Source organism: Strix uralensis, chromosome 4, assembly GCF_047716275.1.
Source record: "Strix uralensis isolate ZFMK-TIS-50842 chromosome 4, bStrUra1, whole genome shotgun sequence".
In the NCBI taxonomy this organism is placed as follows: Eukaryota; Metazoa; Chordata; class Aves; order Strigiformes; family Strigidae; genus Strix; species Strix uralensis.
In genome coordinates, this window is record NC_133975.1 from 66339803 (window position 1) to 66363836 (window position 24034).

The 24034-nt window shown below is 39.8% G+C and overlaps 1 protein-coding gene across 10 annotated transcripts in view; it reads right to left on the bottom strand.

Moving 5' to 3' along the window:
* Nucleotides 1-24034, bottom strand: part of RUFY3 (RUN and FYVE domain containing 3) — a 56968-nt gene that overhangs the window by 19081 nt on the left and 13853 nt on the right. For 7 of the 10 annotated variants that reach the window (XM_074867040.1, XM_074867039.1, XM_074867045.1 and 4 more), the window contains 8 exons: nucleotides 15500-15553; nucleotides 6999-7172; nucleotides 5535-5652; nucleotides 3686-3787; nucleotides 2555-2678; nucleotides 1835-1896; nucleotides 666-731; nucleotides 493-562 (listed from right to left, as the gene is read on the bottom strand). In XM_074867040.1, coding sequence (XP_074723141.1) covers nucleotides 493-562; nucleotides 666-731; nucleotides 1835-1896; nucleotides 2555-2678; nucleotides 3686-3787; nucleotides 5535-5652; nucleotides 6999-7172; nucleotides 15500-15553 — 770 coding nt within the window. The remainder of the gene's footprint in view (nucleotides 1-492; nucleotides 563-665; nucleotides 732-1834; nucleotides 1897-2554; nucleotides 2679-3685; nucleotides 3788-5534; nucleotides 5653-6998; nucleotides 7173-15499; nucleotides 15554-24034) is intronic. The other 3 variants (XM_074867041.1, XM_074867046.1, XM_074867049.1) reach the window with 1 other exon arrangement.

Genomic DNA, 24034 nt, shown 5'->3' on the forward strand with positions numbered 1-24034 from the left:
ATTTTTCCTTTTTTTTTTTTTTTTTTTTTCAAGTTGTGGCAGGCTAGAGAAAAAGTTATTGAAACATTTCGATTCCTATCTCTACGTTGTATTAAACTTCTGCACCTGTCAAAATAAACAGACATTTTAAAATCTCTTTGTCGTGTCTGGACATATAACGTACATCAGTTGTATGGCATTTGAAATCACACCCACCATACAATTTATTCTAAAGCATTTTTCAAAAATCAGAAAGTACTCAAAGACTTCAGAGGGATAGAGTGTGTTCAGCAGCTTTTGGTTTTTAACATAAACATTCAGCTGTTTTTCCACCTCATGCTTAGTTAGTAGCAACAGCCAGTGTAATTCCTTCGCAGGTCAGTTATTCCAATTCCATCACTAAACACTCATCATTATGTACAGCAGAAATCTGAAGATAACTCCTCCCTTACCTTTTTAATCCTCAATTCCAAAAGGCCAAAACATCAAATGATTTTCTATTATTACACTTACCTCCTCAGTCAGTTTAGTGTTGGATTTTTCTAAGGCATCCACCTTGGCCTGTAGATTGTTTACTGTAGCACTGTTGAAGAGAAAAAAACCCTACAGTAATTGTGTCTTTTTTTAAAATCCTGTTTTCTGTTTTCTTCTACTATATAATAAAGAATAAATAAAACATGTCTCACCTTAAATGTCTATTGAGTTCTTCTACATAGTTCTTCTGGTCCAAAATAGCAGTTATCTGACCATCTCTGGGAAAAAAAATAAAATCATTCAGCTCAAGCATTTGGATTCAAAGAACTAAGAGACACCACTAAAGGACTAAGAAGAAACATGGCAATACAGCCCACATATCAGCATAGCACCAATACCCTAGGTCTCAGTCTATGTGACGTATATCAAATAGCAAAGCCGAGTTACAGTCTATGCCTTTATAATTAGTCACTGTCCCCTGACTTCTCAGAAGCTGCTACATTCACCTGGATGACATTCAGGCATTTTGTGATACACAAACCAGAATGATTAAGGCAGACAACATTTCAAAGAGTACAGCAGTACAGTATTTCAAAGAAAGAAAAATGGGTTTGCACTACATTTATACTGGGCAAGAGTCATCTCACCAAAATCTGTTCAAGGAAAACTGTTAACAAATGCACATTTTGCATTCACTTCCAGCAGGAAATCTTAACTAAAGATGTTCTAAAAATGAAACTATAGATAAAATAAATGCAATCAAAACACCTGATCTTGAGGGATAATCATTAAATATATACCTGAACTCAACCTAGCAGGACATCCTTAGAAGGAAGAAGTACTCTTGAATAACCTCAGAAAACTAAAACACCTGATGCATATGCCAGTGTGTCCACACTGTATTTTTCAACAACTTGCTCTGAATGTTGCACAGCTTCATTTGTGTATGCTGGCACAAGTTCTTTAGGGTATTATTGCAGTTATGATCCTTTCCAATTGGAGAATTTTGTTGGTTTTTTTTTTTTTAAGGATGTTATCGTGTCAAGAATCAACTACTATTCTGCTAGCCATACAACTGGTGAAAGCTACTAAGCTTTTAAAGAACTGCAGACCTAATACAGCAGAGGGTCACTTTTAAAATATTTTTATCTTCAATTGCCAGTTAAAGAAGAACACACAGAGTTTCTGGGAGACTTGCCATTTCCCCTGCTCCCTCCCAGTATTTCCAGTATCATATTTATATATTATGGTTTATAACAGAAGAGCAATTCAGTCTAAGTAGTTTTTTTAATTAAAAACATAACAGCTTGCAGGGCAACCCAGAATACTTGAATACAAGTTACCAAGAGATAAGATGCAGGAGAATTGTGTGTGTACCTACCCTTCACTGCCTTTCGTGCTGTTCCCATCTTTCAAATACATTGAGAAATCAATAACTCCAACCTAGAAAAGAAAAATTTGCATCTTACATTAAACACTTTTTCTAAGAGCAAACACTGTCTGTAGTTGTGAAAGTTTAGAACATCAGTACCTGTTGTATTACAGCAAGGATTCGTTACCAGTAATCTATCCAAAATTAATGAAAACAGGGCGTATTTCAAGCAAAAATATACTAGGATAATCACTGAGTTGGCAAGCAAGTCTTAGGACATAAGGACAAAACATTGCCATCACCATATCTGTATATACACTGCTTATGCAAGCTGGAACATAAGTGCATGCAGGCTCATATTCTTTTGTTTAACAGCTCCACTGATCTCATCACACAGCGTGAGTGAATTAACAGTTCTGTCCATTTCTCCCCTCATTTTGGCTAAGTCCTTCCCGGTTTTTGCCTCCTTTTTCATTTACTCCACTTCACTCCACAGTGACCTGCATGCAGACCATAGCAAAGCATAACAGCAAAGAGAAAACCAAAATCCCGAGTCTCTGATCTCAGCGCCACCAGCTAACTGAAGACTACAATCACAGTAACAAACTTGCATTAGTCTTCTATTACATATAGTAACAAACTCATATCTTGGTTGTTGGAAGTCCTCTACAACTGAAAACTCCTCCAATTTAAATGAGCAGAAAAAAACATTAACTGAATACCCAGTACCTGTGAGTCCAGGTCTTCTCCTTTCATGCAGAAGTTTGCATCGATGACATTCAAACCTACTAGGAGGCCAGCAATGATTGCACCTTCTTCTTCCATCATCAGTGCATTAGGCTCATAAAATTCACTGTAGGATGCATGGCCAGAGAAGACAAGTGTTGCATCTTTAAAAGTCAACTCAGATGCTGTCAACTAGCATGGGATCCCCGCTATTTCATACAACGATATAATGCAAGCTCAGCCTTAACAAAAACCCAGCAAGTGGCACATAGTCCGCACAGAAATGTACTCCTACGTACTATCAGTGTACTCCTGCTCTGACTAAACAAATCTCTCTTAGCACAGTAAGTCTTTAGTTGAGGCAAAGACCCAGTGAGTAGGAGACCTGGTCCCTCACTGTTGAAAGGTGGTGGACAGTAAGCACGATTCTTGAGTAATGGTACAGCACACTGAAGATTTAAGACTGGGGCTTAATATCAGAGTTTAAGTACCATACTTCTACTACTCTATTACACACTGCTATTAACACAAGGCACCACTACATTCTCCAGTGGACAATATCAAATTTTCGTTTCTAACCCCAAGTCAGCTGTGGATTTACATGGAGAGCCAACAAAAACCTACTTGTTTGACTAAAGAAACACAAACATATTTATTAAATCCTACTGCTTTACACAGACATAGTAGTTCAAATCCATGGACTTTCAATTAAACTACAAAATGATTGCTGTTTTATGAGTGGGATGAAGAGATACAGAGGAGCGAAATAACTTGTTCCAAGTTAGATAGTAATCAAGTGACAAGGTCAGAAATAAATCAAGGGCCAAGATTTTGCAGACAGAGAATGCTGTATCCCCTCTGTATGTATATTTCACACAAATCATCTCTTCACAACCAAAATTTGTGTTTATTCTAATGGATAATTGAGACAAAGTGGAGAAATAACAGCTTCTGAATTAAGAAAGAACACCAAGCATTTTTAATCCCTTAGAGGTAGCTCTGCATTTCACAAATATTAGCCTTTCTCAAAAAAAGTATAGGCATACTTTACCATTTGGGTGTCAAAGACCACAAAGATCTTGCAAAAGAGCAGAAGTGAACCTAACCTAATCTAAGAGCAAGCTCAGTGCTCACCTGAGAAGATCTTTTCTGTTAATCAAGGCTTTCATGTATTCGGAAAGTTTCTTCTGCATTAGAGCCAGGCGAAGCCAAGCTCTTCCTCTACCCACAGGTGTCCTACAAAGGTCAGAAACAAAATAGTTACAGACATACTGCAGTGCACATTCATGAACAGGTCTAATAATCCCATTCTACCTGAAGTTTCTGCATCTCAGAGCTGGCACTGATGAAAACAGGGAAATACAAGGTATTTAAGTGCAAATAGTTACAGACAAGTTCATGTAAGCAACCACTGCTTCTCTCATAACTAATTATGTATTTGTTGTTGTACTATAAATACTTCCCTGACTTTACCCCTGCTGGATGCTACTACATAGACAGAGATCAGCTGCTCCAACACATCACCTTCTAATTCAAAGTCAGTTTTGCATAAGGCAAGTCAGAATAACATGTGTATACTTCAGTTCAGCACAGATGCCCAAGCACCACTCCTTCAGATAGGTGTTAAGTTGGGTGAGAAACCACAAAGACATGTGAAAACACAGATTCAGTACTGTTCTTTTCAACTATTTTGCTCATTAACACACTCACAGGATGCAACAGGTTATAGTCACAGTCCTTCCCCCTCTGTTTCTCCTGGCAATCTGAAGGACGCAGCTTTAAAACGATGATAACTGATACGCTGCATCACAACTCTGGCTCATCTACCCTGGCATGCTGGCCAGAAGCCAGTACCAGATGCTCCAAAGGAAGGTGTGAAACCCCCGCGCTGAGCAATATTTTGATTACAAGGACATTCCTCTTCCATCTCCAGCAGTCAGTTAGCTGTCTTATACCAAACAGCACGTGGGGCACTTTATTTTCTAACCTTAACTGGTATAAGCAGCAACAGCCCATGGAAGTCATCTTCATTACTCCCCATTCTTGACCTAATACATAACATGACATTTCCCAAGAGTTAGTATGAATGCAGGGTTTAGAAACTTATTCTAAAACTGTTCTTTATTTCAATTTATTTGATGTTTCAAATATTCTTTTACAACAGGAAAAGGTAACAGGAGCTCTGGCACAACACTGTTGGCACTCCACGCAGGTCCTGTAAGCTGTTCCAGGAGTCCTGCACAGATCTCCAGGAAAAGCGCTTGTCCATATGTACATTGCTAAATACTAACCCGAAAGAAACTGTTACTGAACCTATTCATCTCTTCCTTCAGCAAAGAAGATCTAATCCTTAGTCCTGCTGCTCATACAAAAGCTTCCTTACATCTTTTTTCTACTCCCCAGGCAGAAAGCCTCTTACAGTTTCTTTTTAGCATGGAATAAGCACACATGAATGCGATGTCTGAAATGACTATGGAATTTCTAAAAACAATATAGGCTTGAAGGTTTTTTTTCCTCCCCTCTTTAATGTAAGCTAGTATCTTCACCAGCTTGGCGACTAAGCTTCCCTTTTACACAAACTTTACAAGTTTACCTGAATTTATTTAGAAGAAAAATTACCTCTATCAGCCTCAAAACTATTTAACCTGCCATGACCTTCCTTCCAATTCCCTTCCTCTTCAGTGTGACTTCAGAAATAGAGTCAGTAAAGGCCGTTCCCATTCCTGAGACACATCGTCACGCTTGCTAGTAATAAATGCACTATTGTCCATAAGACCCCATGCACTTTAACACTGACAGAATATATCCTGTCCTCTCCTTCTGCAGATCCTTGATTAAGAATTAGAGAGCAATGACCCATTTTTATCAGCAGAAGGTGGCAGATGAGTTCCTGAAGGTTATGTTTCCTCTTCCTTCTCTTCTTCTGGACCCTTCTTACAATAAGAACATATTATGTACTTGTGCAGTAAAAGACTGTACTTACTTCAGCCCTGGAAGATCCTTAACACTTGCTGTAATCTCTGCAGCCTCAGGAACAAGTTTTTCTACTAGTTCTAGAGGTCCCCAAAATGACTTATTTTGCCCAAGAAAAGTCTTTTTGGCTAGAAAAGAAAAAGATATAAAATGAGCCTATTAGGCCAGTGCTGACTAAACACATTCTCAAACATGGTTAGAAGTGCATGAATAGTAGACAAAAACTGCCAGAAAGATTCTCCTGGGACTGCTGTCAGGGGAGTACAAAAGATGACTTCTTATGCCTGAGTGGGGCAACTACTGGTATCATTCAAACAAGGCAACAGGAGCTCAAGACAGATGCTAGAAAATATTCCATACATCTCCCAGTACTCCAAAACAACAACATCCATTGATCACCATCACCTTAGATTCACTGCTAGAGGTCAAAATTTCTACTAGGATGCTGTCACTGTCCCAAAGTTACACTTGATGTGTGCACGGTAATTTTCTCTCACTGACCATCACCTTACAAGGAAAAGGACCACACCACTTTGAACCCACTCCTTCTCCATAGCTGCTAAGGGCTTCTCTGTGCATCTTCTCCTCTTTCAGAAAAGCTTTTTAGTGACCCCTACATACTAAAGCTGAAAATTCATTTTCTTCTTCCATAGTTCTTACTGCTACTTCACAACAGCGGTGAGAAGACTGAGAACTCTATCTTCAAACTTATGACCAGCAGTAGGGACACTGGCAAATGGATAAAGGAAGAAGCTGAAGAATATGAACACTTCTCTCTAGCACAACATTACTGTACCCAGCACAGGAACCACTTCTTCCACACGTAATGCTGAACACAACTACTAAAGAAGGATATATGTATGGGCGCTGAGAGGGCATTTAATATCCTCTGCTTTTCATCTCAAGCTACTATCACGCAAGGGCAGCACATCAAGAAAAGTAGTCTGGTACTTGGCAATTTTAGTTGTGACTCTATTATACAGTTAAATATATGCTCCTGCTTGCTACTTTAGAAAGCAGCTTACAAGACATTAGCTGCACAAAGGCAAAGTTCTCAGTTTTGACAGAACTATTGAGAAAGGACCTCTGTGTTGCAGTTCCTCTTCCAGCAAGAGGACTGTTGCATCCCTAACGCATGAGGAAGCGCAGAAAAAAAAAAAGGGAGTCATGAGTTGCTGAGGAGCTAATTTTACCACTGATCACTTAATTATACTTGAGTCATCTGAAAAGCTGTTTTAAAAATGGCAAGCACCTGCAACAACTGTGAACTTTTCACCTGCAGTGTTGTAACTTCAGCAGATTTTTTTTCCCTCCCATGGACTGTCAAGTCAACAGTGATCCCAGCAGTGACCCCACTCAGCCTCTCTTTAGCCTACCGTAGATTACAAAACTAGATTTTTTAAAACAAGATCACTCTTTCTCGCACCTACACTACGACAAACAGCCCAGGCAGACTCCTCTCAAGCAAGGTTACCTTTCAAGCCATGTTTAAGGCAATGTTCCATCACAACAAAGAACTGCTGAAGAGGTGCATAGTCGGAGTCCAGCGTCCTGCCCAGATTAAGTGCCGATTCAATCAACCCCTTGATACTCAGTTTTGCCATGTTCATCAGGTTCATGCGTTCATTAGCCATGAGATAATTAGGATCTGTAAAAAAAAAAGGAAGAAAAGTGCTCTTGAGTAACAAAAGCTATTTTTAATACAGTAAGATATCCTATCTCCCTCTCTTTTTGTTCCTCAGCTTTGAAGACATTTTTAGGGGCACTGACAGTTTCATGTGAGGCACCATCTTTAGTCATTTTGTTGAGAAAAATCAAAATTAACTAGCATTTTAATGGTCAAAGCCACAATGACATGGGAATAGATGATATATCACATTAAGGATGCCTCAGCACTTCAAATAAGTACAAAAGCTTTACATTTTCAAGAAAGAGAGGTTTGAAGACAGCTGTTAATGTTGTGCTTTGCATCTTGACAATGCGTTACTGAACGTTATAACCATCGCTTGTTCCAACTCAAATCCCCAGCTACATCCAGCAACTACCAACTGGTAAGAACTCCCCACTTGTGATTTGTTCTTCCATCTAAAGATAACCATGACTCTGCTCACACTTAATCCAGCAATGCATGTGTCTATTCAGTCTTGCATCTTTCCTTCTCATGATTTTTTTTTCAACTTGGATGTAACATGTAGCCAATTCCCACCTATCCCTCTTCATTTTATCAACACTACTGTTTTTTTTACCACTGACAAGAAGCAGCTGATCTTCATGGCTCCTCTGACAGCTCGCTCTAAGTCCCAATATGCACAGATCTGCCAAGACTATATTCTTCTTCTACCATATTACAAATATTTAGACCTTTAAACTTGTTTGTTGCAGGAAACACACACAGACATCTATTTTCCAATCTAGACCCTGCCTGCAAAGCAGAGCCAGTTTCATCCCTGTAAAGCACATTTATTCTAGGGCTGCTGTAAACAGCCATGGACCCTTGAACCAATTCACCACCTTCACAAGTGAATTTACTATCCTTGCAGCAGAAACATGACCAGAGAACATTTAAGACTACATATCTAAGCACAGGGTACACATTTTATCTGCTATACTAACAAAGTATGCTTGCAGTCAGCAAACAAGTAAAACAAATAAATACTGGAGACTGATAACCTTCAATTAGAACAAAAGGAGATATATTTCTACTTAAAATGCAGGGCAGCATGTAGCTAGGTTTGATGACAGAAGCCATAAAAATATCTAGAAATCTAATCAGTGGAAGAACAGCTGTTCCTGCCAGCTCTGTGAAGTACCACCACTCAGACCCACCCAGCGATGCTCACCACCGTTGGGTTGTTGTCAAATTCTTTTCACCTGTTGGGATGCTCCATCTCTTCAACATACAGACACCTGAGATGATAGATCTTACGTCCCTCCTAAAAACATTTCTCATGGTGAGGGAGGGAAAGTTGTAACCCTCATCCTCAGTGGATCCAGTCCCTAAGTGAAGTCTTGCAGAAGTCTAGGTTTGTATTCAAATCTCTACTAGGCAGGCAGACTTGAGCTGTCTAGATTGTTAACAGTTCTCATCCTCTTGCCAATACAACTGTGAAGAACGATTTCTTGCAGTTTGAAATGCAACAACTTAGAAGAGGCCAAGGGGTATATTCTTCTGAGACTACTGCAGTCTCCTATAGGACTTGTCCTGATGATGCAAGTCATCACCCTGATTCATCATGATACTGATACTGACAAGTCCGGCTGCTCAAATACAAACTCCTTTTCATCTCAAATATACTGCCACTGCAATGAGGCATCTTGTTAGCACCCACCACCCAAAAGAGAGCAAGGAACAAAACTTCAGAGGACCATAGAATCATGAAAAATCACATCGTTCCCACCCCCAATCTTCAGTATCTCCTGTAGGCTGAAAAGCGCTGTGGGCCCAGCAGCCTGTAGCCAATAGGAGCAACATTTGATTTTGGGAACCTATGACTGAATCCAAAACGGGCAAGAAGAGCAACTGTTACTGTGTGACTGAGACTCCAGACAGAAGGAGACACTGAAAGGCACCTCAGGGTTGGGCGACGAAAAGCAACTACTGATGTGGAGACGCAAACATCCTAAATCAAAGAACCTGAGAAATTATGAAAGGAAGTCAAAAGAGAGCATTTGTGAAACCTGGGAACAAAGGCAGATTTGCTCAATCTGTCTCTGAAGCACACCACAGTCAGGTTCTCATGGCTCCAAGGCTAGCAAGCACACAGGCTGGTAAGGTCTTGTTATTGCTGCTTAGTTTTGGGTGGCCTGTCTTGCCAAAGGACACGCAGCTTTTATTGGGGATGCTGCTGATGACCCAAAGAAATATTCAGACCTAGCACTGTGGCAACAGTGCTAACAATACTCAAGTACACATCATTAAAGCTGAGAGCTGTGAAAAAATCCACAGGATAGGACAAGTGATGCATGAGGGCAGCTGTCACCATTCCAACCTGATACCACAGCTGCATCTGTTTCATCCCTTTTCTTCTCCAGGATGAAGCAGTACCAGAAGTCTCCTCTAAATTTCACTGGACCCATCCTGGCAAGTACTGCACTGAGCAGCTCAAGGAGGGAAGGTGTCTGATGGAGAGGGGGAGGGTACAGACAGCACTAAGCAATGCCAGCTGGAGTTGCCATCAGTTGACAGCCACAAGCCTAGCTGCGCTCCAGGCCACATCTGCTGTCATGGACAAACGCCTTCTTGTTCAGAGAAGTGGCAAACAAGCCCAGTTGTTCCTGCGTCTCCACCCAATCTTCTACTGCTGAGGGACAAAATGATCAAAAACCCCCAGAGAGTTTTGTTTTACTAACTGTACACTCTTCAAGCCCTGATTCTCTTGGGTCACATCTTATAAAAAGGCTGAGATTAGGCATTCACCATTTATTTTCATAGTTTAGAAAACTTCAAAGTACTCATTTAGGAATGCAATTCTCATAGCAGCACTGCACTGTAGAAAGATTTTATTTAGTGGGTGACTTTTATTGCCTTTGAAGAACTACTATTTTAAGATGATGATTTAGCATGTACATTGAGCAGATTACCTATTCTATGATTTGCAATCCATTTTATGATTTGCAGCATAGCTAACAGTCACCATTACTAGGAATGCAGACTCAGGAAAAAAAGTCAGACGCAGTATTACACACGATTGCAAAAACTAATTTTTGTACATGCAATTTAAAAAAGTTCCGCATATTTTCTTCTGTGTACTTCTGCATAAAACTAATGAACACTACCTATGACAGCATCCATCACAGTTGCCCTTTAAGAGTATATGACCATAACTACAGCGTTTGCTTCTATTGCAGACAACTACTGTCACAAAACTGTGCTTTGGTACCATGATTCAAAATCCACTCAGAACAAGGTTATCCAGTAAAAAACCACCAACCCACTCCCTCAATACTCTGGTAGCACCCCTCCATCCACTGTACATCCATGCTTCTAACCAAGACAGATAAACCAGCAGAAATCACTAGGATGTTAGAATTATCCGAGGCAATTTTTATACGTATCCTCAAAAGAGTATCGTGATGTGGCAAAAGAAACAAATACTTTTTTTTTTTTTTAATTTAAATACATTGTGAAGTCTGGATTGAATATGATTATTTGCTTGGCCAGGCTTGGAAGAAAAACTCTGATGTATACACACACTGCATACTGGTCTCAGTGGTGAGATCAGACCCTTTAGCAAAGCTTAGTGTTTGCCTCCTGAACATATCTAAAAGTTTCAAGACTTGACCAAAACCTTGTTAATAATCACAGCTTCTTTTTCTTCCTCCCTATGGAGGGGAACAGAAAGATACATGAAGATACAGAGACCTCCCCTTCTCTCTAATCAAGGTGTTTCCTCAGTGGCCAAGGCTCCGCAGCAGCTTGCCCCAAGCAGCAAAGCACTGCCACAGTACAGAGCAGTCCTGCACCCATGGCCCAGACAGCTCGTTGAGGCCGTCGGTAGCCATGCAGGTGTCCAAAGGAACTCTGCTTAGGTGGCAAATCAATTGCTACTGCAAAATTAAAGAAACCATACAAGACAACTGCATCGAAAATGTTACTGTGACTATGGTTATTACCTAATCTGAATTATGGTAGAGTCCAAGGACACTGCTTGGACTTAGGGTCCTTGTCCATTACATACTCACATGAAGCCATACACACTTCTGAAGATTACTGAGAGCTGCTGCCTCACACAGACCTACACTGAAGTCAAGGGTATGCTTTTTCAGGCAAGGCGCATGGTTTTCCATGAGTCTGAAAGGGCTGTGACTGCTGTCTGTCAACTGGGGTCAATATGACCCTAATTAAAAAAAAAAAAACCAAACACAAGCAAATAAGAACAACAGAGGGGTGTCTGAAACACGTTCAAGACAACTAGACTCTTTCAACACTTAAGACCTAATGAACAATTGAGCTGGTGAAATTACTTAGGGAAAAAAGAAAAAGCAGGGCTGTGCTTTCATTTAAGACTAGAATATGCAATCACAGTCTAAAAAACTGAAAAAAGTTTTCATCACATTAACTAATTAAAGGTTTCTGCTTCACTAGTCTGTTGTGAACCATGGCGCTCTGTATATGCAGCCTAGCTAAGATTCTCATCTTGCAAATATGAAAGTGGATAAAATCCCAAAGATTATTCCAAAAATTACATCCTAAGTAATTTATACCATTGTTATATGTGCTGCAACACATACACCTTTAAAATTGAGTCTAAAAAAGCAGGGTAAGCAAGCAAAGATGACTTTTGTACAGTAAGACTATCTGGCTGGCTTTTAGTCAACCCAGACATGTTCTGCTTTGACAAGTGTGACCCTGATGTGCAACTGAGATTCTCAGTTTGAGTCAGTATCTTCTTGGAGCTTTTTCTTCCTGCCTCTAACTGCAAAAATTCTACCTGTGTTTTACTATACATGCCGTGTCATAAACCTTAAAAAATAAAATTTTGGCCCTTAAACTTTGCCTTTCAATGCGGTTTGGACTTCAGCTGAAGTAATCTTAAATTCTCAAGAGATGTTGCTATCTAAATATTGTAGCTTCTACAGATTAGATGTGTTTTCTAACCAGTAACCTTCCACATGGGATATAAGTGGTCTAAATTAAACTGGACTTGCATCCCACTAGAATGACAGGGTAAAATAATCAGCTCATCTGACCGTTCCCTTAAAATACTGAACTCCCAGGTTTCTGAAGAGCCACAATCATTCATACACTAACAGCATGAAAAGCAAACGGTTCCTGAGAAGCTTCCATGAAGACGTTTTCAAAAGCATCCAAGAATCTCAGGAACCCTGTAATTTGTTTAAAAGGTAAAATATGTACCTAGGAACCTAAAATTCAAGGAAAAAGTCAATGCAATACTGGACCTCAACGGGTTAAGCTGCGACTGTGGTCTAATTACATCTCACCTGGTGACAATAAATTTTATCACTCCTCATACTGAATAACCCCAAAAGAATTAAGAAAAAACTAAAATAAAGGTAGAACTTCGACAAATGCAGGGAGTCATGAAACACTATAGATGTGGACAAATCTGCTCAAAGTAGTGCCAACTAATTAGTATTTCAGCAAAGTTCTCAATGTCCTGAATCCATCTTAGATCAAGAATACAAACTTTAAGCAATCTGAAATTTAGAAAGGCTGCCTCTGTGTATGGAAGAGAATGGCATCTGGCAAACAGCTCATACTGTATTCAGATTAACTAAGATACGTTAATGGTGAAACACTTCTTTCAAAACAAACCAGCCAGCTATCTACAGTGCGTAGAGTTTGTTAAGCAAATTCACATTAGGAAAGACATTAGTTCCAGCAGCTTAGATTATGAAATCATGAACACGTGTATAATTTCAAATAAATGTGGAAAGCACATCCCTAGATAAATTAAGGACTTTCATCATTTAAACTGGAGTTCCACATAATTCTGTATTTTTCAAGCTGCTTCTGTTTCCTGACATTCCCTTACATTCAAATGCCTCATGTGCCTTCCAGCAAGCCCCTGACTACCATCTCAAGGGCGATACACGTCTTGCATGTCATGCCAATACTCTTTTAAAGGTAAGCAGTGATGAAAATAAAAAGGACATGACTATTCACAAGTGAAAAGCAGAAGCATGTCTGTTTCTACAGAAACACATTTTAATCTACTAAATTTTTGCTTCTGTATTCAATATTCAACCTGTCTACTCTGAAGGACTGTGGATAAACCAGAAAGCAGCTGGACTAATGCCACCTTACAAAAATGAAACTGCATTTCCTAAGAGAAGAAACATTTTCACAGAGTTTAAAAGGGTGCTTTGTTTGTTCTTGCTATTACATCCTTCATGTTGACTTTTGAGGGGGAAAGCACACTCCACGTCAAGCATCCATCAGTCTCTGATCGATCACCAAGGAGGACAGTTTCCCTGCAGACACCAGGCATGTAAGAGTTTCAAAAAAAAACAGAACAGGGTGGTGGTCATGGGAAACAAAGATATAAGCGCAAACAGACAAGACATGCATTTCAAGTGTATCCCACCCCCACAAAATAAATGCAAAAAATCTGTATGTTTTACAGAGAAAAAAAAAATCTCAAACCCTTTTTTTTCCTTAAAGATTGCCTTGGATATGCCCTCGGCCAGAGCTGCTGGGGAAGCAGAATTAGCTGTTGTGAGGAGAGAGAACATCTCCCACGGCTGGCGAGAAGCCTGCCATGTTTACGAGGCCACCAGGCAGAAGCCCAGGCATGTAACCAAGCACAACAGTTAAGAAAGGCACCATCCATGAAAGATGACCATCAAGAGATCAGTGTAGTTAATGCATCGAAACTAATTTTTGTGCACAACACCCCCTCTTTACAAAGATTTATACTATCTGGGTTTCCAAATATAAATAAAAATATATTTTGCTATGTCATGGCTGACTTTGCTTTTTTCTTCTGCCAGAAACATGCTTCAAACTATTCGCTCTGGAAGTCTTTTCCTAAGTGAGTCCCAAACCTAGCTGCATTACTTTGCCATCCTTAACTATCAGTTATTATTCTAGTAATAATCACAACTACATATTTTAAGACAGATGGCGTTGCTTGTACTTTACCCTCTATTTATAACCCTGAGTCCATAACATAAACATCCTTCACTTAATTTTACCATTTTGCTTTACCAAGTTTCATGTTTAAATTGCTTATCTGTGCTATAAAGAAACAAATGCAGCTTTTGGTTAACATCCTACCAGGGAGAATTGGACCAAACTGGAATAAAACACTGGTAAGAAAGCAGCCACCATGGGATCTGCAATTCACAATGCCTTTGAAAACTCTCGATGCATAAATTGGAAAAAAAAAGCCAAAATGCATCTGCTGACCTTACTCCTTTGGGATTATCAGTATGAGAATAACACGATTTACGCTCATAAATCTTCTAGGTGTCAAGAACCCTAGCTTTAGCTTCTAATTTGAGATTGCCATTTTAAAAGATTTTGGTCTGTATAGATAAATACCCCTTAACCATCCTTCTACATTGAAATCTATATTCTTCCTAACAATGAGCACTTAAACTTCTCAGCCACAAAAGGCAAATTCCTTTCTTATTCCCTTGTCTCCAAAAGGTATATTAGCCTTTTGTGCTGCAAACACGTTCATCCCAAGCAGGAACAGTTGTATTTAGTCATCAAATTACCAATTCACTTGAGTGCATGCTGAATTGGGGATTCAATTATTTCACACTTGCACCATTTCTAAGAATGAAGTAAGAAGCGCTATAAATTCTCATGTAGTACTTCACAACTTTTTATCAAAATTTGCAATACAAGCTTTAGAGTCAGTTTTGCAAAGTCTCAAGTTGATAAATAGAAATACTTCAGAAAATCTGAAACTTTGCAGTGATTTCTGAAATTACTTTTTTAGTTTAGTTTCCATATATTGCTGCAACCTTTCAAGTTGTGTTTATGTCAGGCTCAGAAAACTAATTGCCTCAGCATTTAAGTAAACTAGCCCCTTGCTGATTCACTTTTTCTACCTCCACTTGAAGCCAAAATACTCCAAAATTTTTGAAACATTTTTTTAATCAACATCGTATGCACATATTTTCAAAACAGAGATCAGTAAGAATTTAGAAACCAAAACTGATCACATGGAACCCATGGAGGGCCTGACAAAATTTAGAAGAAAAGCTTTCACGATATCCATTTTAAATGTAAATTAATACAATTGCAAGAGCAATACATACACTTGAGTGATCAAAGACATTTTCTTTAACACGCTAACAGAAACCAAACATCCGCACAGAGTGCAACTAGTACAGCATGTTCTGGCTGCCAACCTGGTTCAACCAGACAAACACGTTCAGAAAGCCACAGCTATTAGCACTGGAAAGGAAAACTGTATTTTGCACTCAGGCTCAAAATAGTAAGGCAAAAGCCAATCATTAGCGAAAATAATAGCTGAAAGATGTTGGTGTGGCACGCACCTTCAGTATCATCACGCAATTGCTCCACCACATCTGTCAAATCCTCCCAAGAGTCTTTGCAAACAGCAAAAAGAAAGGAAAAGAAAGAAAATGTCATGCAAGCCATGATCTAAAGGAAAGATTCAAAATCAAGGTATAAGAAAAGGATAACTGAAAGGGAGATTTGCATAATACAAAACAATTCATAGTGGCAAGAGATTTGCAAGTCAAAAGGGTTTATTAGTCTGCACAAAGCAATACAGCAAAGCATTTTTTTCCTTGAGAGTCAAATTAAGGTAGGCTTCAGTAAAGCTTTAGAAGCTTTGTTTCTTTTTGCATTAAGACAAGCAACATTTTTGTAAGGCACATCCTAAAAAGAAAAGCAAGAAAAGCATTATTTTGTTTGTAAGATCAAAGCACTCAACTTTTGATATTTATGCAACGTCAGCATTTGCTTCACTTTCCTCCTACCCAGCCCCAGAAGGAACCCCCCAACAGGGAAATAGAGCCACACATGAAAAGCAAGCACATTTCAGGAAAAGGACATACTGAGGACATTTTAAATAAGGTTAAACAGAGCTTTAACTCCGTTACGACCGTCACTCCAAATGAAAAATCTTGCAGAGGTGATTCAGCTGAGCCTGGACGCAGGTCACAGGTTTTATGCTGTCATTCTAATGATGATTCACTAAGGCCTCGACCAAGCAAACACCTCTATCTCCTTGGCAGGAGCCTGCAGATGGCTGACAGGCATGGGGAGGAGGTAGGTATCCTGGGAGAGGAGCAGGCAGGACAAGGAAAACTTGTTTCAGCATGCCCACTAATTCCCTGGTTTCAAACCCAGAAAACAAAGCCAGACGAAGCCCCAGCAGGTCTGAACCCCATAGGATATTCAGCTCCCTACTTACATGCCCGGTCTCCCCAGCACTAATTTGCAATCGGTTGAACGTCCAAAGCACAAGAAAGGCTCTATTCCCCTTTACAGGCCAACTGTGCCAAAGTCCTGAGCAAAGTACACACACTACTAGGACCTCCTCCCTCCCACGAAAAGCTATTGCCAGCCTCCTCCTGCTGTAGGAGCCAGCATTGGCTAGCAAACAGCATATTCACAGTCACTGCATTTAAAGAGAAAAAAAAAAATTAAAAAATATCAGTACAACTAACCATTCAACTGATCCCCAAAAGCTGCCTATGATGAAATACCACTGACCAGCAGTCTTCTCATCCTTTGAAACTGTTTTATTCACATAGCTGATTTTTAGTGGTCAGTTTTCTTCATAAACCAGTTCACTTCTTCCCCTACGGCTGAGCATTACTGCAATACTGCGAACAGCAGAAAATCACCACTCCTTGGGTGCTGCCTATGTACCCAGGTTGAAGTGATTAACTGCCTTCAATTCAGCAGGGATTTCTCCTCTCCTTGTCAGGGGTGAAGAGAGAGGGGGGGAACAATGAGCACAGTCAGGTTCACCTACCTCTACTTGCTAGAAGCAACAGGGAGTTTCACTTGAAAAAATCCCTGCTATTGGAAGAACAAAGCACTGGTGATGCTCCCCCCCGCCACCAGTTTCCCCCATATGCTACACTTAGGGCTTTTGGTCTCTTATTGCAGGTGTTAACAGCTTTCTGTAGGTTCAGGAGACTTTGTAGCTCACAGTGTAGTGGTGGACTGACACATCTCTGAGACTTTCCTGTACCCTACTGCACTCTTACCTTGGAGTGCTACAAATCAGACTTTGTGACTCATGGAGTACTTTCAACCCTTTCCCTCTTCTTTTTTTAGGACTTAAAATGCAGATATTAGCATGATTGAGAAATTCAGTATTTGTAGAAAATGCTTTGCATAACAACACTACATAAACGTGCTAATATGGCTAGTATTTTCTAGCTGTATTTCTAGCATTTCTGAAAATGAATCAGAGGAGCACCTAGGGGCACATGCAGTTATTTATTTAATAGCAGTTTCCATCACACACGAAGATCAGAACCAGATTCTGACCATCCCAGAAGCCCTACCTGCACACTGAGATTGAAGCCAGATGTCATCACAGCATGGTCTTTTATCTAATACTGAGGGTTTGGGGTTTTTCCTTAATCTAAAGTGTAAACAGTGAAGAACATCTCATAACCAAAAAAAGATTTACGATTAGCTTGGTAATGGGAACAGAGAAAATTCCCAGGCTTCACTTGATCTTTCTCACTTTGATTTTGTCACTTCAAACTCCTTTCTACATGCACCATGTAGCCTCCAATTATTTAAGCTCTCTACTCCTCTAAGTCTCTTTCCTTGCTCAGCTCCATATCCAAAAACCACCCAAAACCTCCAACCTACTATTACTGGACCTGCTGTTACAACAGGTAGTGAGGCTTATACACAGAAGAACAGGCTTTGCTTTCTCATCACTTCAATTTTTTAATTTTTTTTTTTTTTAAATCAACATAGGAAATCACTTAACCATATTAGGTCAGCACAGTCCAAGCAGTCTAGCACACCCCACCCCCCCCACACACACAACACCTGGGCTACGTTTCACAGAAAGGTGAAGGAAACCTGCTGGCTCTACCTAGACAGTTGCAACCTACTTCACAGTAAAGGATTAAGGCATTTATTTTTTTTAACCCTTAGCAAATGATTAACGTAAAGCTTACAAACCAATGTCCAGAGGAGTCGCAGATATTTTCTTCTATTATATCCCTACAGTCAGTAATCCTATCCTCTTTCTAGCAAGAAATGGTTGCAAGAATTGCATGAATTTATGTTGGCACAAAGGCACTATAGGATTTGTACAGATTTAGAGGCAAAAGCACATATTTAATTAGCACTTTCATATTTTCATTCATTTCTTCGTGCCTCTAACTGTGGCTTGCATACATTTAATTTCTTTTACATTGTACAGTTTTCCTCACTTGTCTGGAATTCCCACCGAACAGTGGGGAAAAAAACCTTAACATACACACACAAAAATAAATAAACAAACAAATAAATAAATAAATCAATCACAAAGACCTGCAACTTGATAGTTTCCTTATCATGGTATGTCTAAACCAAACTCAATACTTTTGATTATTATGGAAAACTATTAAAGTCTGCAACTGATGTGTACCACGTTTAGAAAACAGGACGACCAAGACTTTTAAGTCTTCATAAACCGATTACCTCATTCCAACTAGATTCCCAGGAAGATTAGTATTATGGAATTGAATATCCCATTGGAATAAATACACAAGCAAGTTCTTTACAATGGAACTGGAGTACTTATTATCACTTCTATATTAATCACTAAAATCCCACCTGTTATTTTAACAATAAAGTTTTTCAGTTACTCTCTGCTTCGCTGACACAGCAGCAGTGCTCTCAACTGGTGTGACTACCAGAGACAGGCCAGCAGCAGCACAGGATGCAGTCTGGGCTGATTTACCCAGTTCAGCACTGGGGCAAGAAACCCCTTACGGCCCGAGCAGAGTGACTTCAGCTGCCCTAGTGCAGTGCAAGTTTAGACACTCTTACTAGCAACCACAAAGACTTTTAAATCCAATGTCAAATAAAGCTTACAAAGACATTTTATCCTTGCTAACAAAAAAAGATATCCACAACAAAACTATCTTAATGAGCAAGGATACTAATGTATATGTATAATTATATATACTAATGTGTATATAATGCACCTTCTCCATGTTACGACTTTAAGAATGCTTACAAAGAGGTGGTGATTAATGAATAGTGAATGATTACATACAGTAAGAAAACAAACAAAAACTTTCCCTCCTAACTTTACCTTCCTGAATTTGCTCAAATCTTAATTTCTCATTTAGTATTTCTCACACACATATGCAATACCTAACAGTTACATTGAAATTTGGAACAACTCGTGCAGGAATAAGGGATACTGCCAGCGGATACACTTTCCCATGCAAATAAATGCTTTTAAAAATATACCCTGGGAGAAAGTAGTGCTGTTAAAGAGTGCTTTTTTTTTTAAAAAAAAAAAAAAAAAGATTGAAGTTATTAGCCTAAAATAGGGTTGGGAGTTGGAACCTTTATGGGAGTAGAAACCTTTATGAATATTCCCAAGTACCACTGTACCTCTCCAACTCCCATCCAGCTGGACGCTACAATACAACGCTCCTACACCTCCTGGCAGCCCCCAACATGGTTGTGAAAAAGTTCAAGTCCAAAGGCAACACTGCTAAGCAGTGAGTTGCCACACCACTATACAGTGCTGAGAAAATGAGCCCCGTGCAAAAGGAAAAGTCAAGATTGTGGCTTCTCGCACTGTGGGCAGGACAGGGATAAAAACAGCATCTGATTCATGTTATGGGTTTTTTGAACAGGTCTCTCCTGAGCAGAAACCAGCAAGCAGAATATGCAGCAGAAGTATCCTTGTGATATTTTAAATAAATCTAAACAAGCACTGAAAATGTGCCCTTTAATAATTGCTGAGCTGTTCCCATAGCCCAGAGCTGCACAAACACCTAAATATGCCCTTCAAACTGCTGATACAGAATGCATTCATTAAGAAATAATGTGCTATGAACATTATCACCTCAAACACAGCATCTTAGCCTATACTGGGATACCACCTACAAGCAGACTCCCACGATTTGCAGTAAGCCTGGCAGCAGAACTGCAAGTTCCCCAACACACAGAGCTCCCTAGGCCACCAATTTTCTGTCCACGTCCCCTTTACTTTTATTAGTAAATACCTTGTGAGCACAACTAGGAGGACAGAACACTCCGAACTTCTTATATACGGATGGCATTTTTTCACATGTAAAGAAAGACACTCAGAACAAAGCAATGAATCCACACATCCTTTTTATAGTTTCCTAGCACAATATAAGAATCATATTCCTCCAAAGACAGACTAAATAATTGGTCAGGATCTGGTTGGTTTTGGCTGATTTTTGGTTTCGGGTTGATTTATTTTTTTCAGTACAGAAGTTCTTAGCAAATGCACAAGGAGAAGCTGAGAAGTCAGGAAAATAACCAAACACACACCATCACCACCACCACCCCCCCCCCCCCAGCACCAATTTTGGGAAGTGAAAACTGAGGCTGATATAGAAAGCACTCAGCAATGGTGAAATGTCAGTTATGCTGCTTTGGCTGCTATGAAAGGCTTGGCACAAATCTGTTCAAGAGTTATAAACTAACAAAACTGCAACAAGACCAGGGTCCCCGTGTTCTGTTTACCAATAAGGAAAGAGGTTATTTTTCAAGCTTGCCCATTACAGCAGTCGAGGTAAATACTAAACACATCAGCAGCTGAATGCCAATACCAGGATAGACAACTATTCAGTCAACGTGCTTGTGTTAAATCTCCTCTGGTCCTGCATGGTGCTTTGCCATGATTGAAGAAAGTTCTGAGGAAAGAAGAAAAAACAACTGACACAGTTAAAATAAGATCTACAAAAGTGGATGATGATAAAGTGAATCAAACCAACCTGCAAACAAAAATGCCAAGCAACAAGGGCAGCTTTCTCCTGATGCCCCTTTTTTTTACTCAACATCTTGCTTTTATTTAAATCCTAATATTCAAAGCACTCCAGAAACTCTTTTTTTCCTCCAGAAAGGAAAAACAAGACCACTCCACCGTGCCTCGTTACCATGCCTGAGTCAGAATGCCAGGGGTTACAGCAGCATTTCTCACACTCACTCAAAGAACTCTAAAGTTTAACTATAAGTGAAATTCTACAGCAACCATCAGTATAACCGTAACTGATAGTTTCCCTGTCAGTTATGCTCATTATGCCCTAAAGGAGAAAAAAATACTGTCCATGTTCTAGAGAGGGATGCTAATGGAAGAAATGTTGACATGTGCTCTTCAGAAAGTTAATTATAGGATTATTTGTCTGATTTTAACCTTTAATCTGCTGCTCTAACCACTTGCTGTTCTTTTTTGGGCCAAAGCATCCCACAGCATAAGGGAAAGTTGGAGGAGCTTACTGAGAAATACTGAATATGCATGGCAAATTGCATTCACGTGATTTGGTTTTTTTCCATTAAGTCTAGCACAGTCTCATTCATTGTATGGACAAATATTACTTTTATCATGAAACGGAAACCTATAGCCACATTATTATATTTATTTAAATTGCATTACCTCATATTTGTTGCTTTAGTAATGCTAAATAATATGTTTAATAAGAAATAATTTAAGCAGCCAAGAAAGAAAATTAAGTAGATGCTGTTAATATCATTAGGTACGTAATGAATTTTTTCAGATTAGATTTGCAAATCAGGTGGATCATTAAGTGTTGACAAAGGGACCAGCAAAGAGCATTTCAGCATCATGTTCCAACACCTCGCAATCCAAAACTTGAGGAAGCGACCAGACAGCCTGCAGCCTAGAATGTCAGAACAATCTATTCAGAACTTACACAATACCTTAAGAAAAAACATTTTTTAAAACCCACTACATAAAAATCCCATCTCTAAATATACATAGGTATAGAGAGAGAGCCTTGCAGAAAGAAGAAAAAATAAGTCCATTCATTTCGCCCTGCAACTTCTGCCTGGGAAAGCTGTTTTCAAAACAGGAAGGCTGGAGTAATGGATACCAAGAACGCTTATCACACACATTCTCCCGTGCAAGTAGTGCTGCACCGACACGTGCCTGGCCGCAGGTGCCAGCTGTGCTTCCAGAGCAGGAGCACAGCAAGGAGAACAGCGTGCTTTGGGGCTGCTGCTGCTGCCGCCACCTCGGGGAGCCCCTGCTCTCCTCCCACCTACAGCTGTGTAGCGCTGACACCTCTGACCTTGCTGCTATCTTCTCCCTGCAGATAATAGTTCATTTTATCCATTTCCTCTGACCACCCCGCACACATCAACTCAAACCCCGCACTGCTACCCCGCACCTACCTTCTTTGTTCTGTTACCAACATCCAGCTGCCCAGAACTGGTTTACCTCACATTACAGCACCAACAGCTTGTGCTTTCATTATACATCATGACAATTGACTGCAATATTTTTAGTGTAAAACTGTTAGGAGATGGGGGTTTTTTTCCAAGGCCGCTGTCATCTCTCTTGTTTTAACACATGCTACTCCTCATGTGGCAGCATCAAGGTCACAGACTGACATGACCATTTTTCCTATTCCATGGACATTCTGATGTAAGTTAAAGCTTGCACAGTGCCAAAAGAAATAGCAATCACAAATTAGCAACAAATGGGGAGGAGATAAAAAAAGAAGGGAAAAAAAAACAGTACAGAGGACTTCAGAATTCCAAGCCCCCTCCGCATTAAATGTATGGGATATGTAAATACATCACATACATTAATGGTGTAACCCCACCCTAAATTTCATCCCTCTCACCACACGATTACCATCTGGCATTTCTGTGTGTTGCAACTGTGTGGAGTTACATGGAATGTTTCTCCACAACCAGCCTATTTCCAGAGGGAAATACATGAGTAACTTCTATAGGAAATTGCTCATTTGTTTTTGGCCCTTGACAGTTTGCACAAAGAAAATTTAAAAAAAAACAACCTACTTTTTTTTCCCCCTCCATCTTTCACTTCCCATCTCAGTTGACACCTAAGAGGTTTCTCTGCAACACTTTTGATTCATTATCTCTGGAGGAAATAAACCCGTGCCATATTTCCCAGATCTGACTTCATTTTGACTGAACAAGCTCAGAAGAGCAAAGAAAACAACTCTCAACTGTAATTTCTTAATTACAGCTTTGAAAATATTTACATAAGTTTAATATTTAAAACATAAACCAAATCAGATTAGCCCTGATGAAGGTCTCACCCTAGCCTTACAGGGCACTTGCTCACTCTCCTTTTCTCTGAATTGCTTCAGATCAACTGGAGGGCTGGCACATTGCACTAATCGTCCTGAGGAGCTTTTTAAAACTTAATCTTCCCTCACCTTTACTTCAGGGTCAAGTGTCCATCTTCTCTTGGTCATTTCCCTTTCTTCATGGCTCATGATGGGATTCAATGTAAATACAGTAAGCTGGATATCTCCTCTGTCCCAGGGGAGATGGCCATCTTTATTACGTTACTTTTCAGTACGTGCTGTCTGAATTACATGACCTAACTGCTATTCAAAAGATTTATCATCATTAACGCACTGCAATTCATTTATCTTGCATATTATGGATTTCACATTTGTTCTATTAAATATGGTCTCCAGCTCCTTCAAACTTTTGACCTGTTTAGGGGTTTCTGCCACCACACATATTTTAAGAGAGAATTCTCCAATAAGAGAGTAATCTCACGCAGTTTCTGTCAACGCATGAAAGGTCCCTGCTCCTCTCAGTACCGTGTTTACAGCAGATTTAGTTTCTAACAGGAAAGCCACAATCCATGGAGCAATTTCACCTCTCCCAACAGCTTGCTTTTCCTATTCCACACTACTAGAGAAAACCTAAACCAAAATATCAGTTACCAGGGTTTCTTCCTCAGTGTGCTGTGTTCTCTGCAGACCAATATGGCTTTATACCAGGACAGCAGTCCCCCCAGTAGCACAGCCCAGCACAGCAGGCGAGCCCTCGTGTCACACTGTTCCCTCATAACTGAATTGCTCTGTAGCTCCCCCACCAAA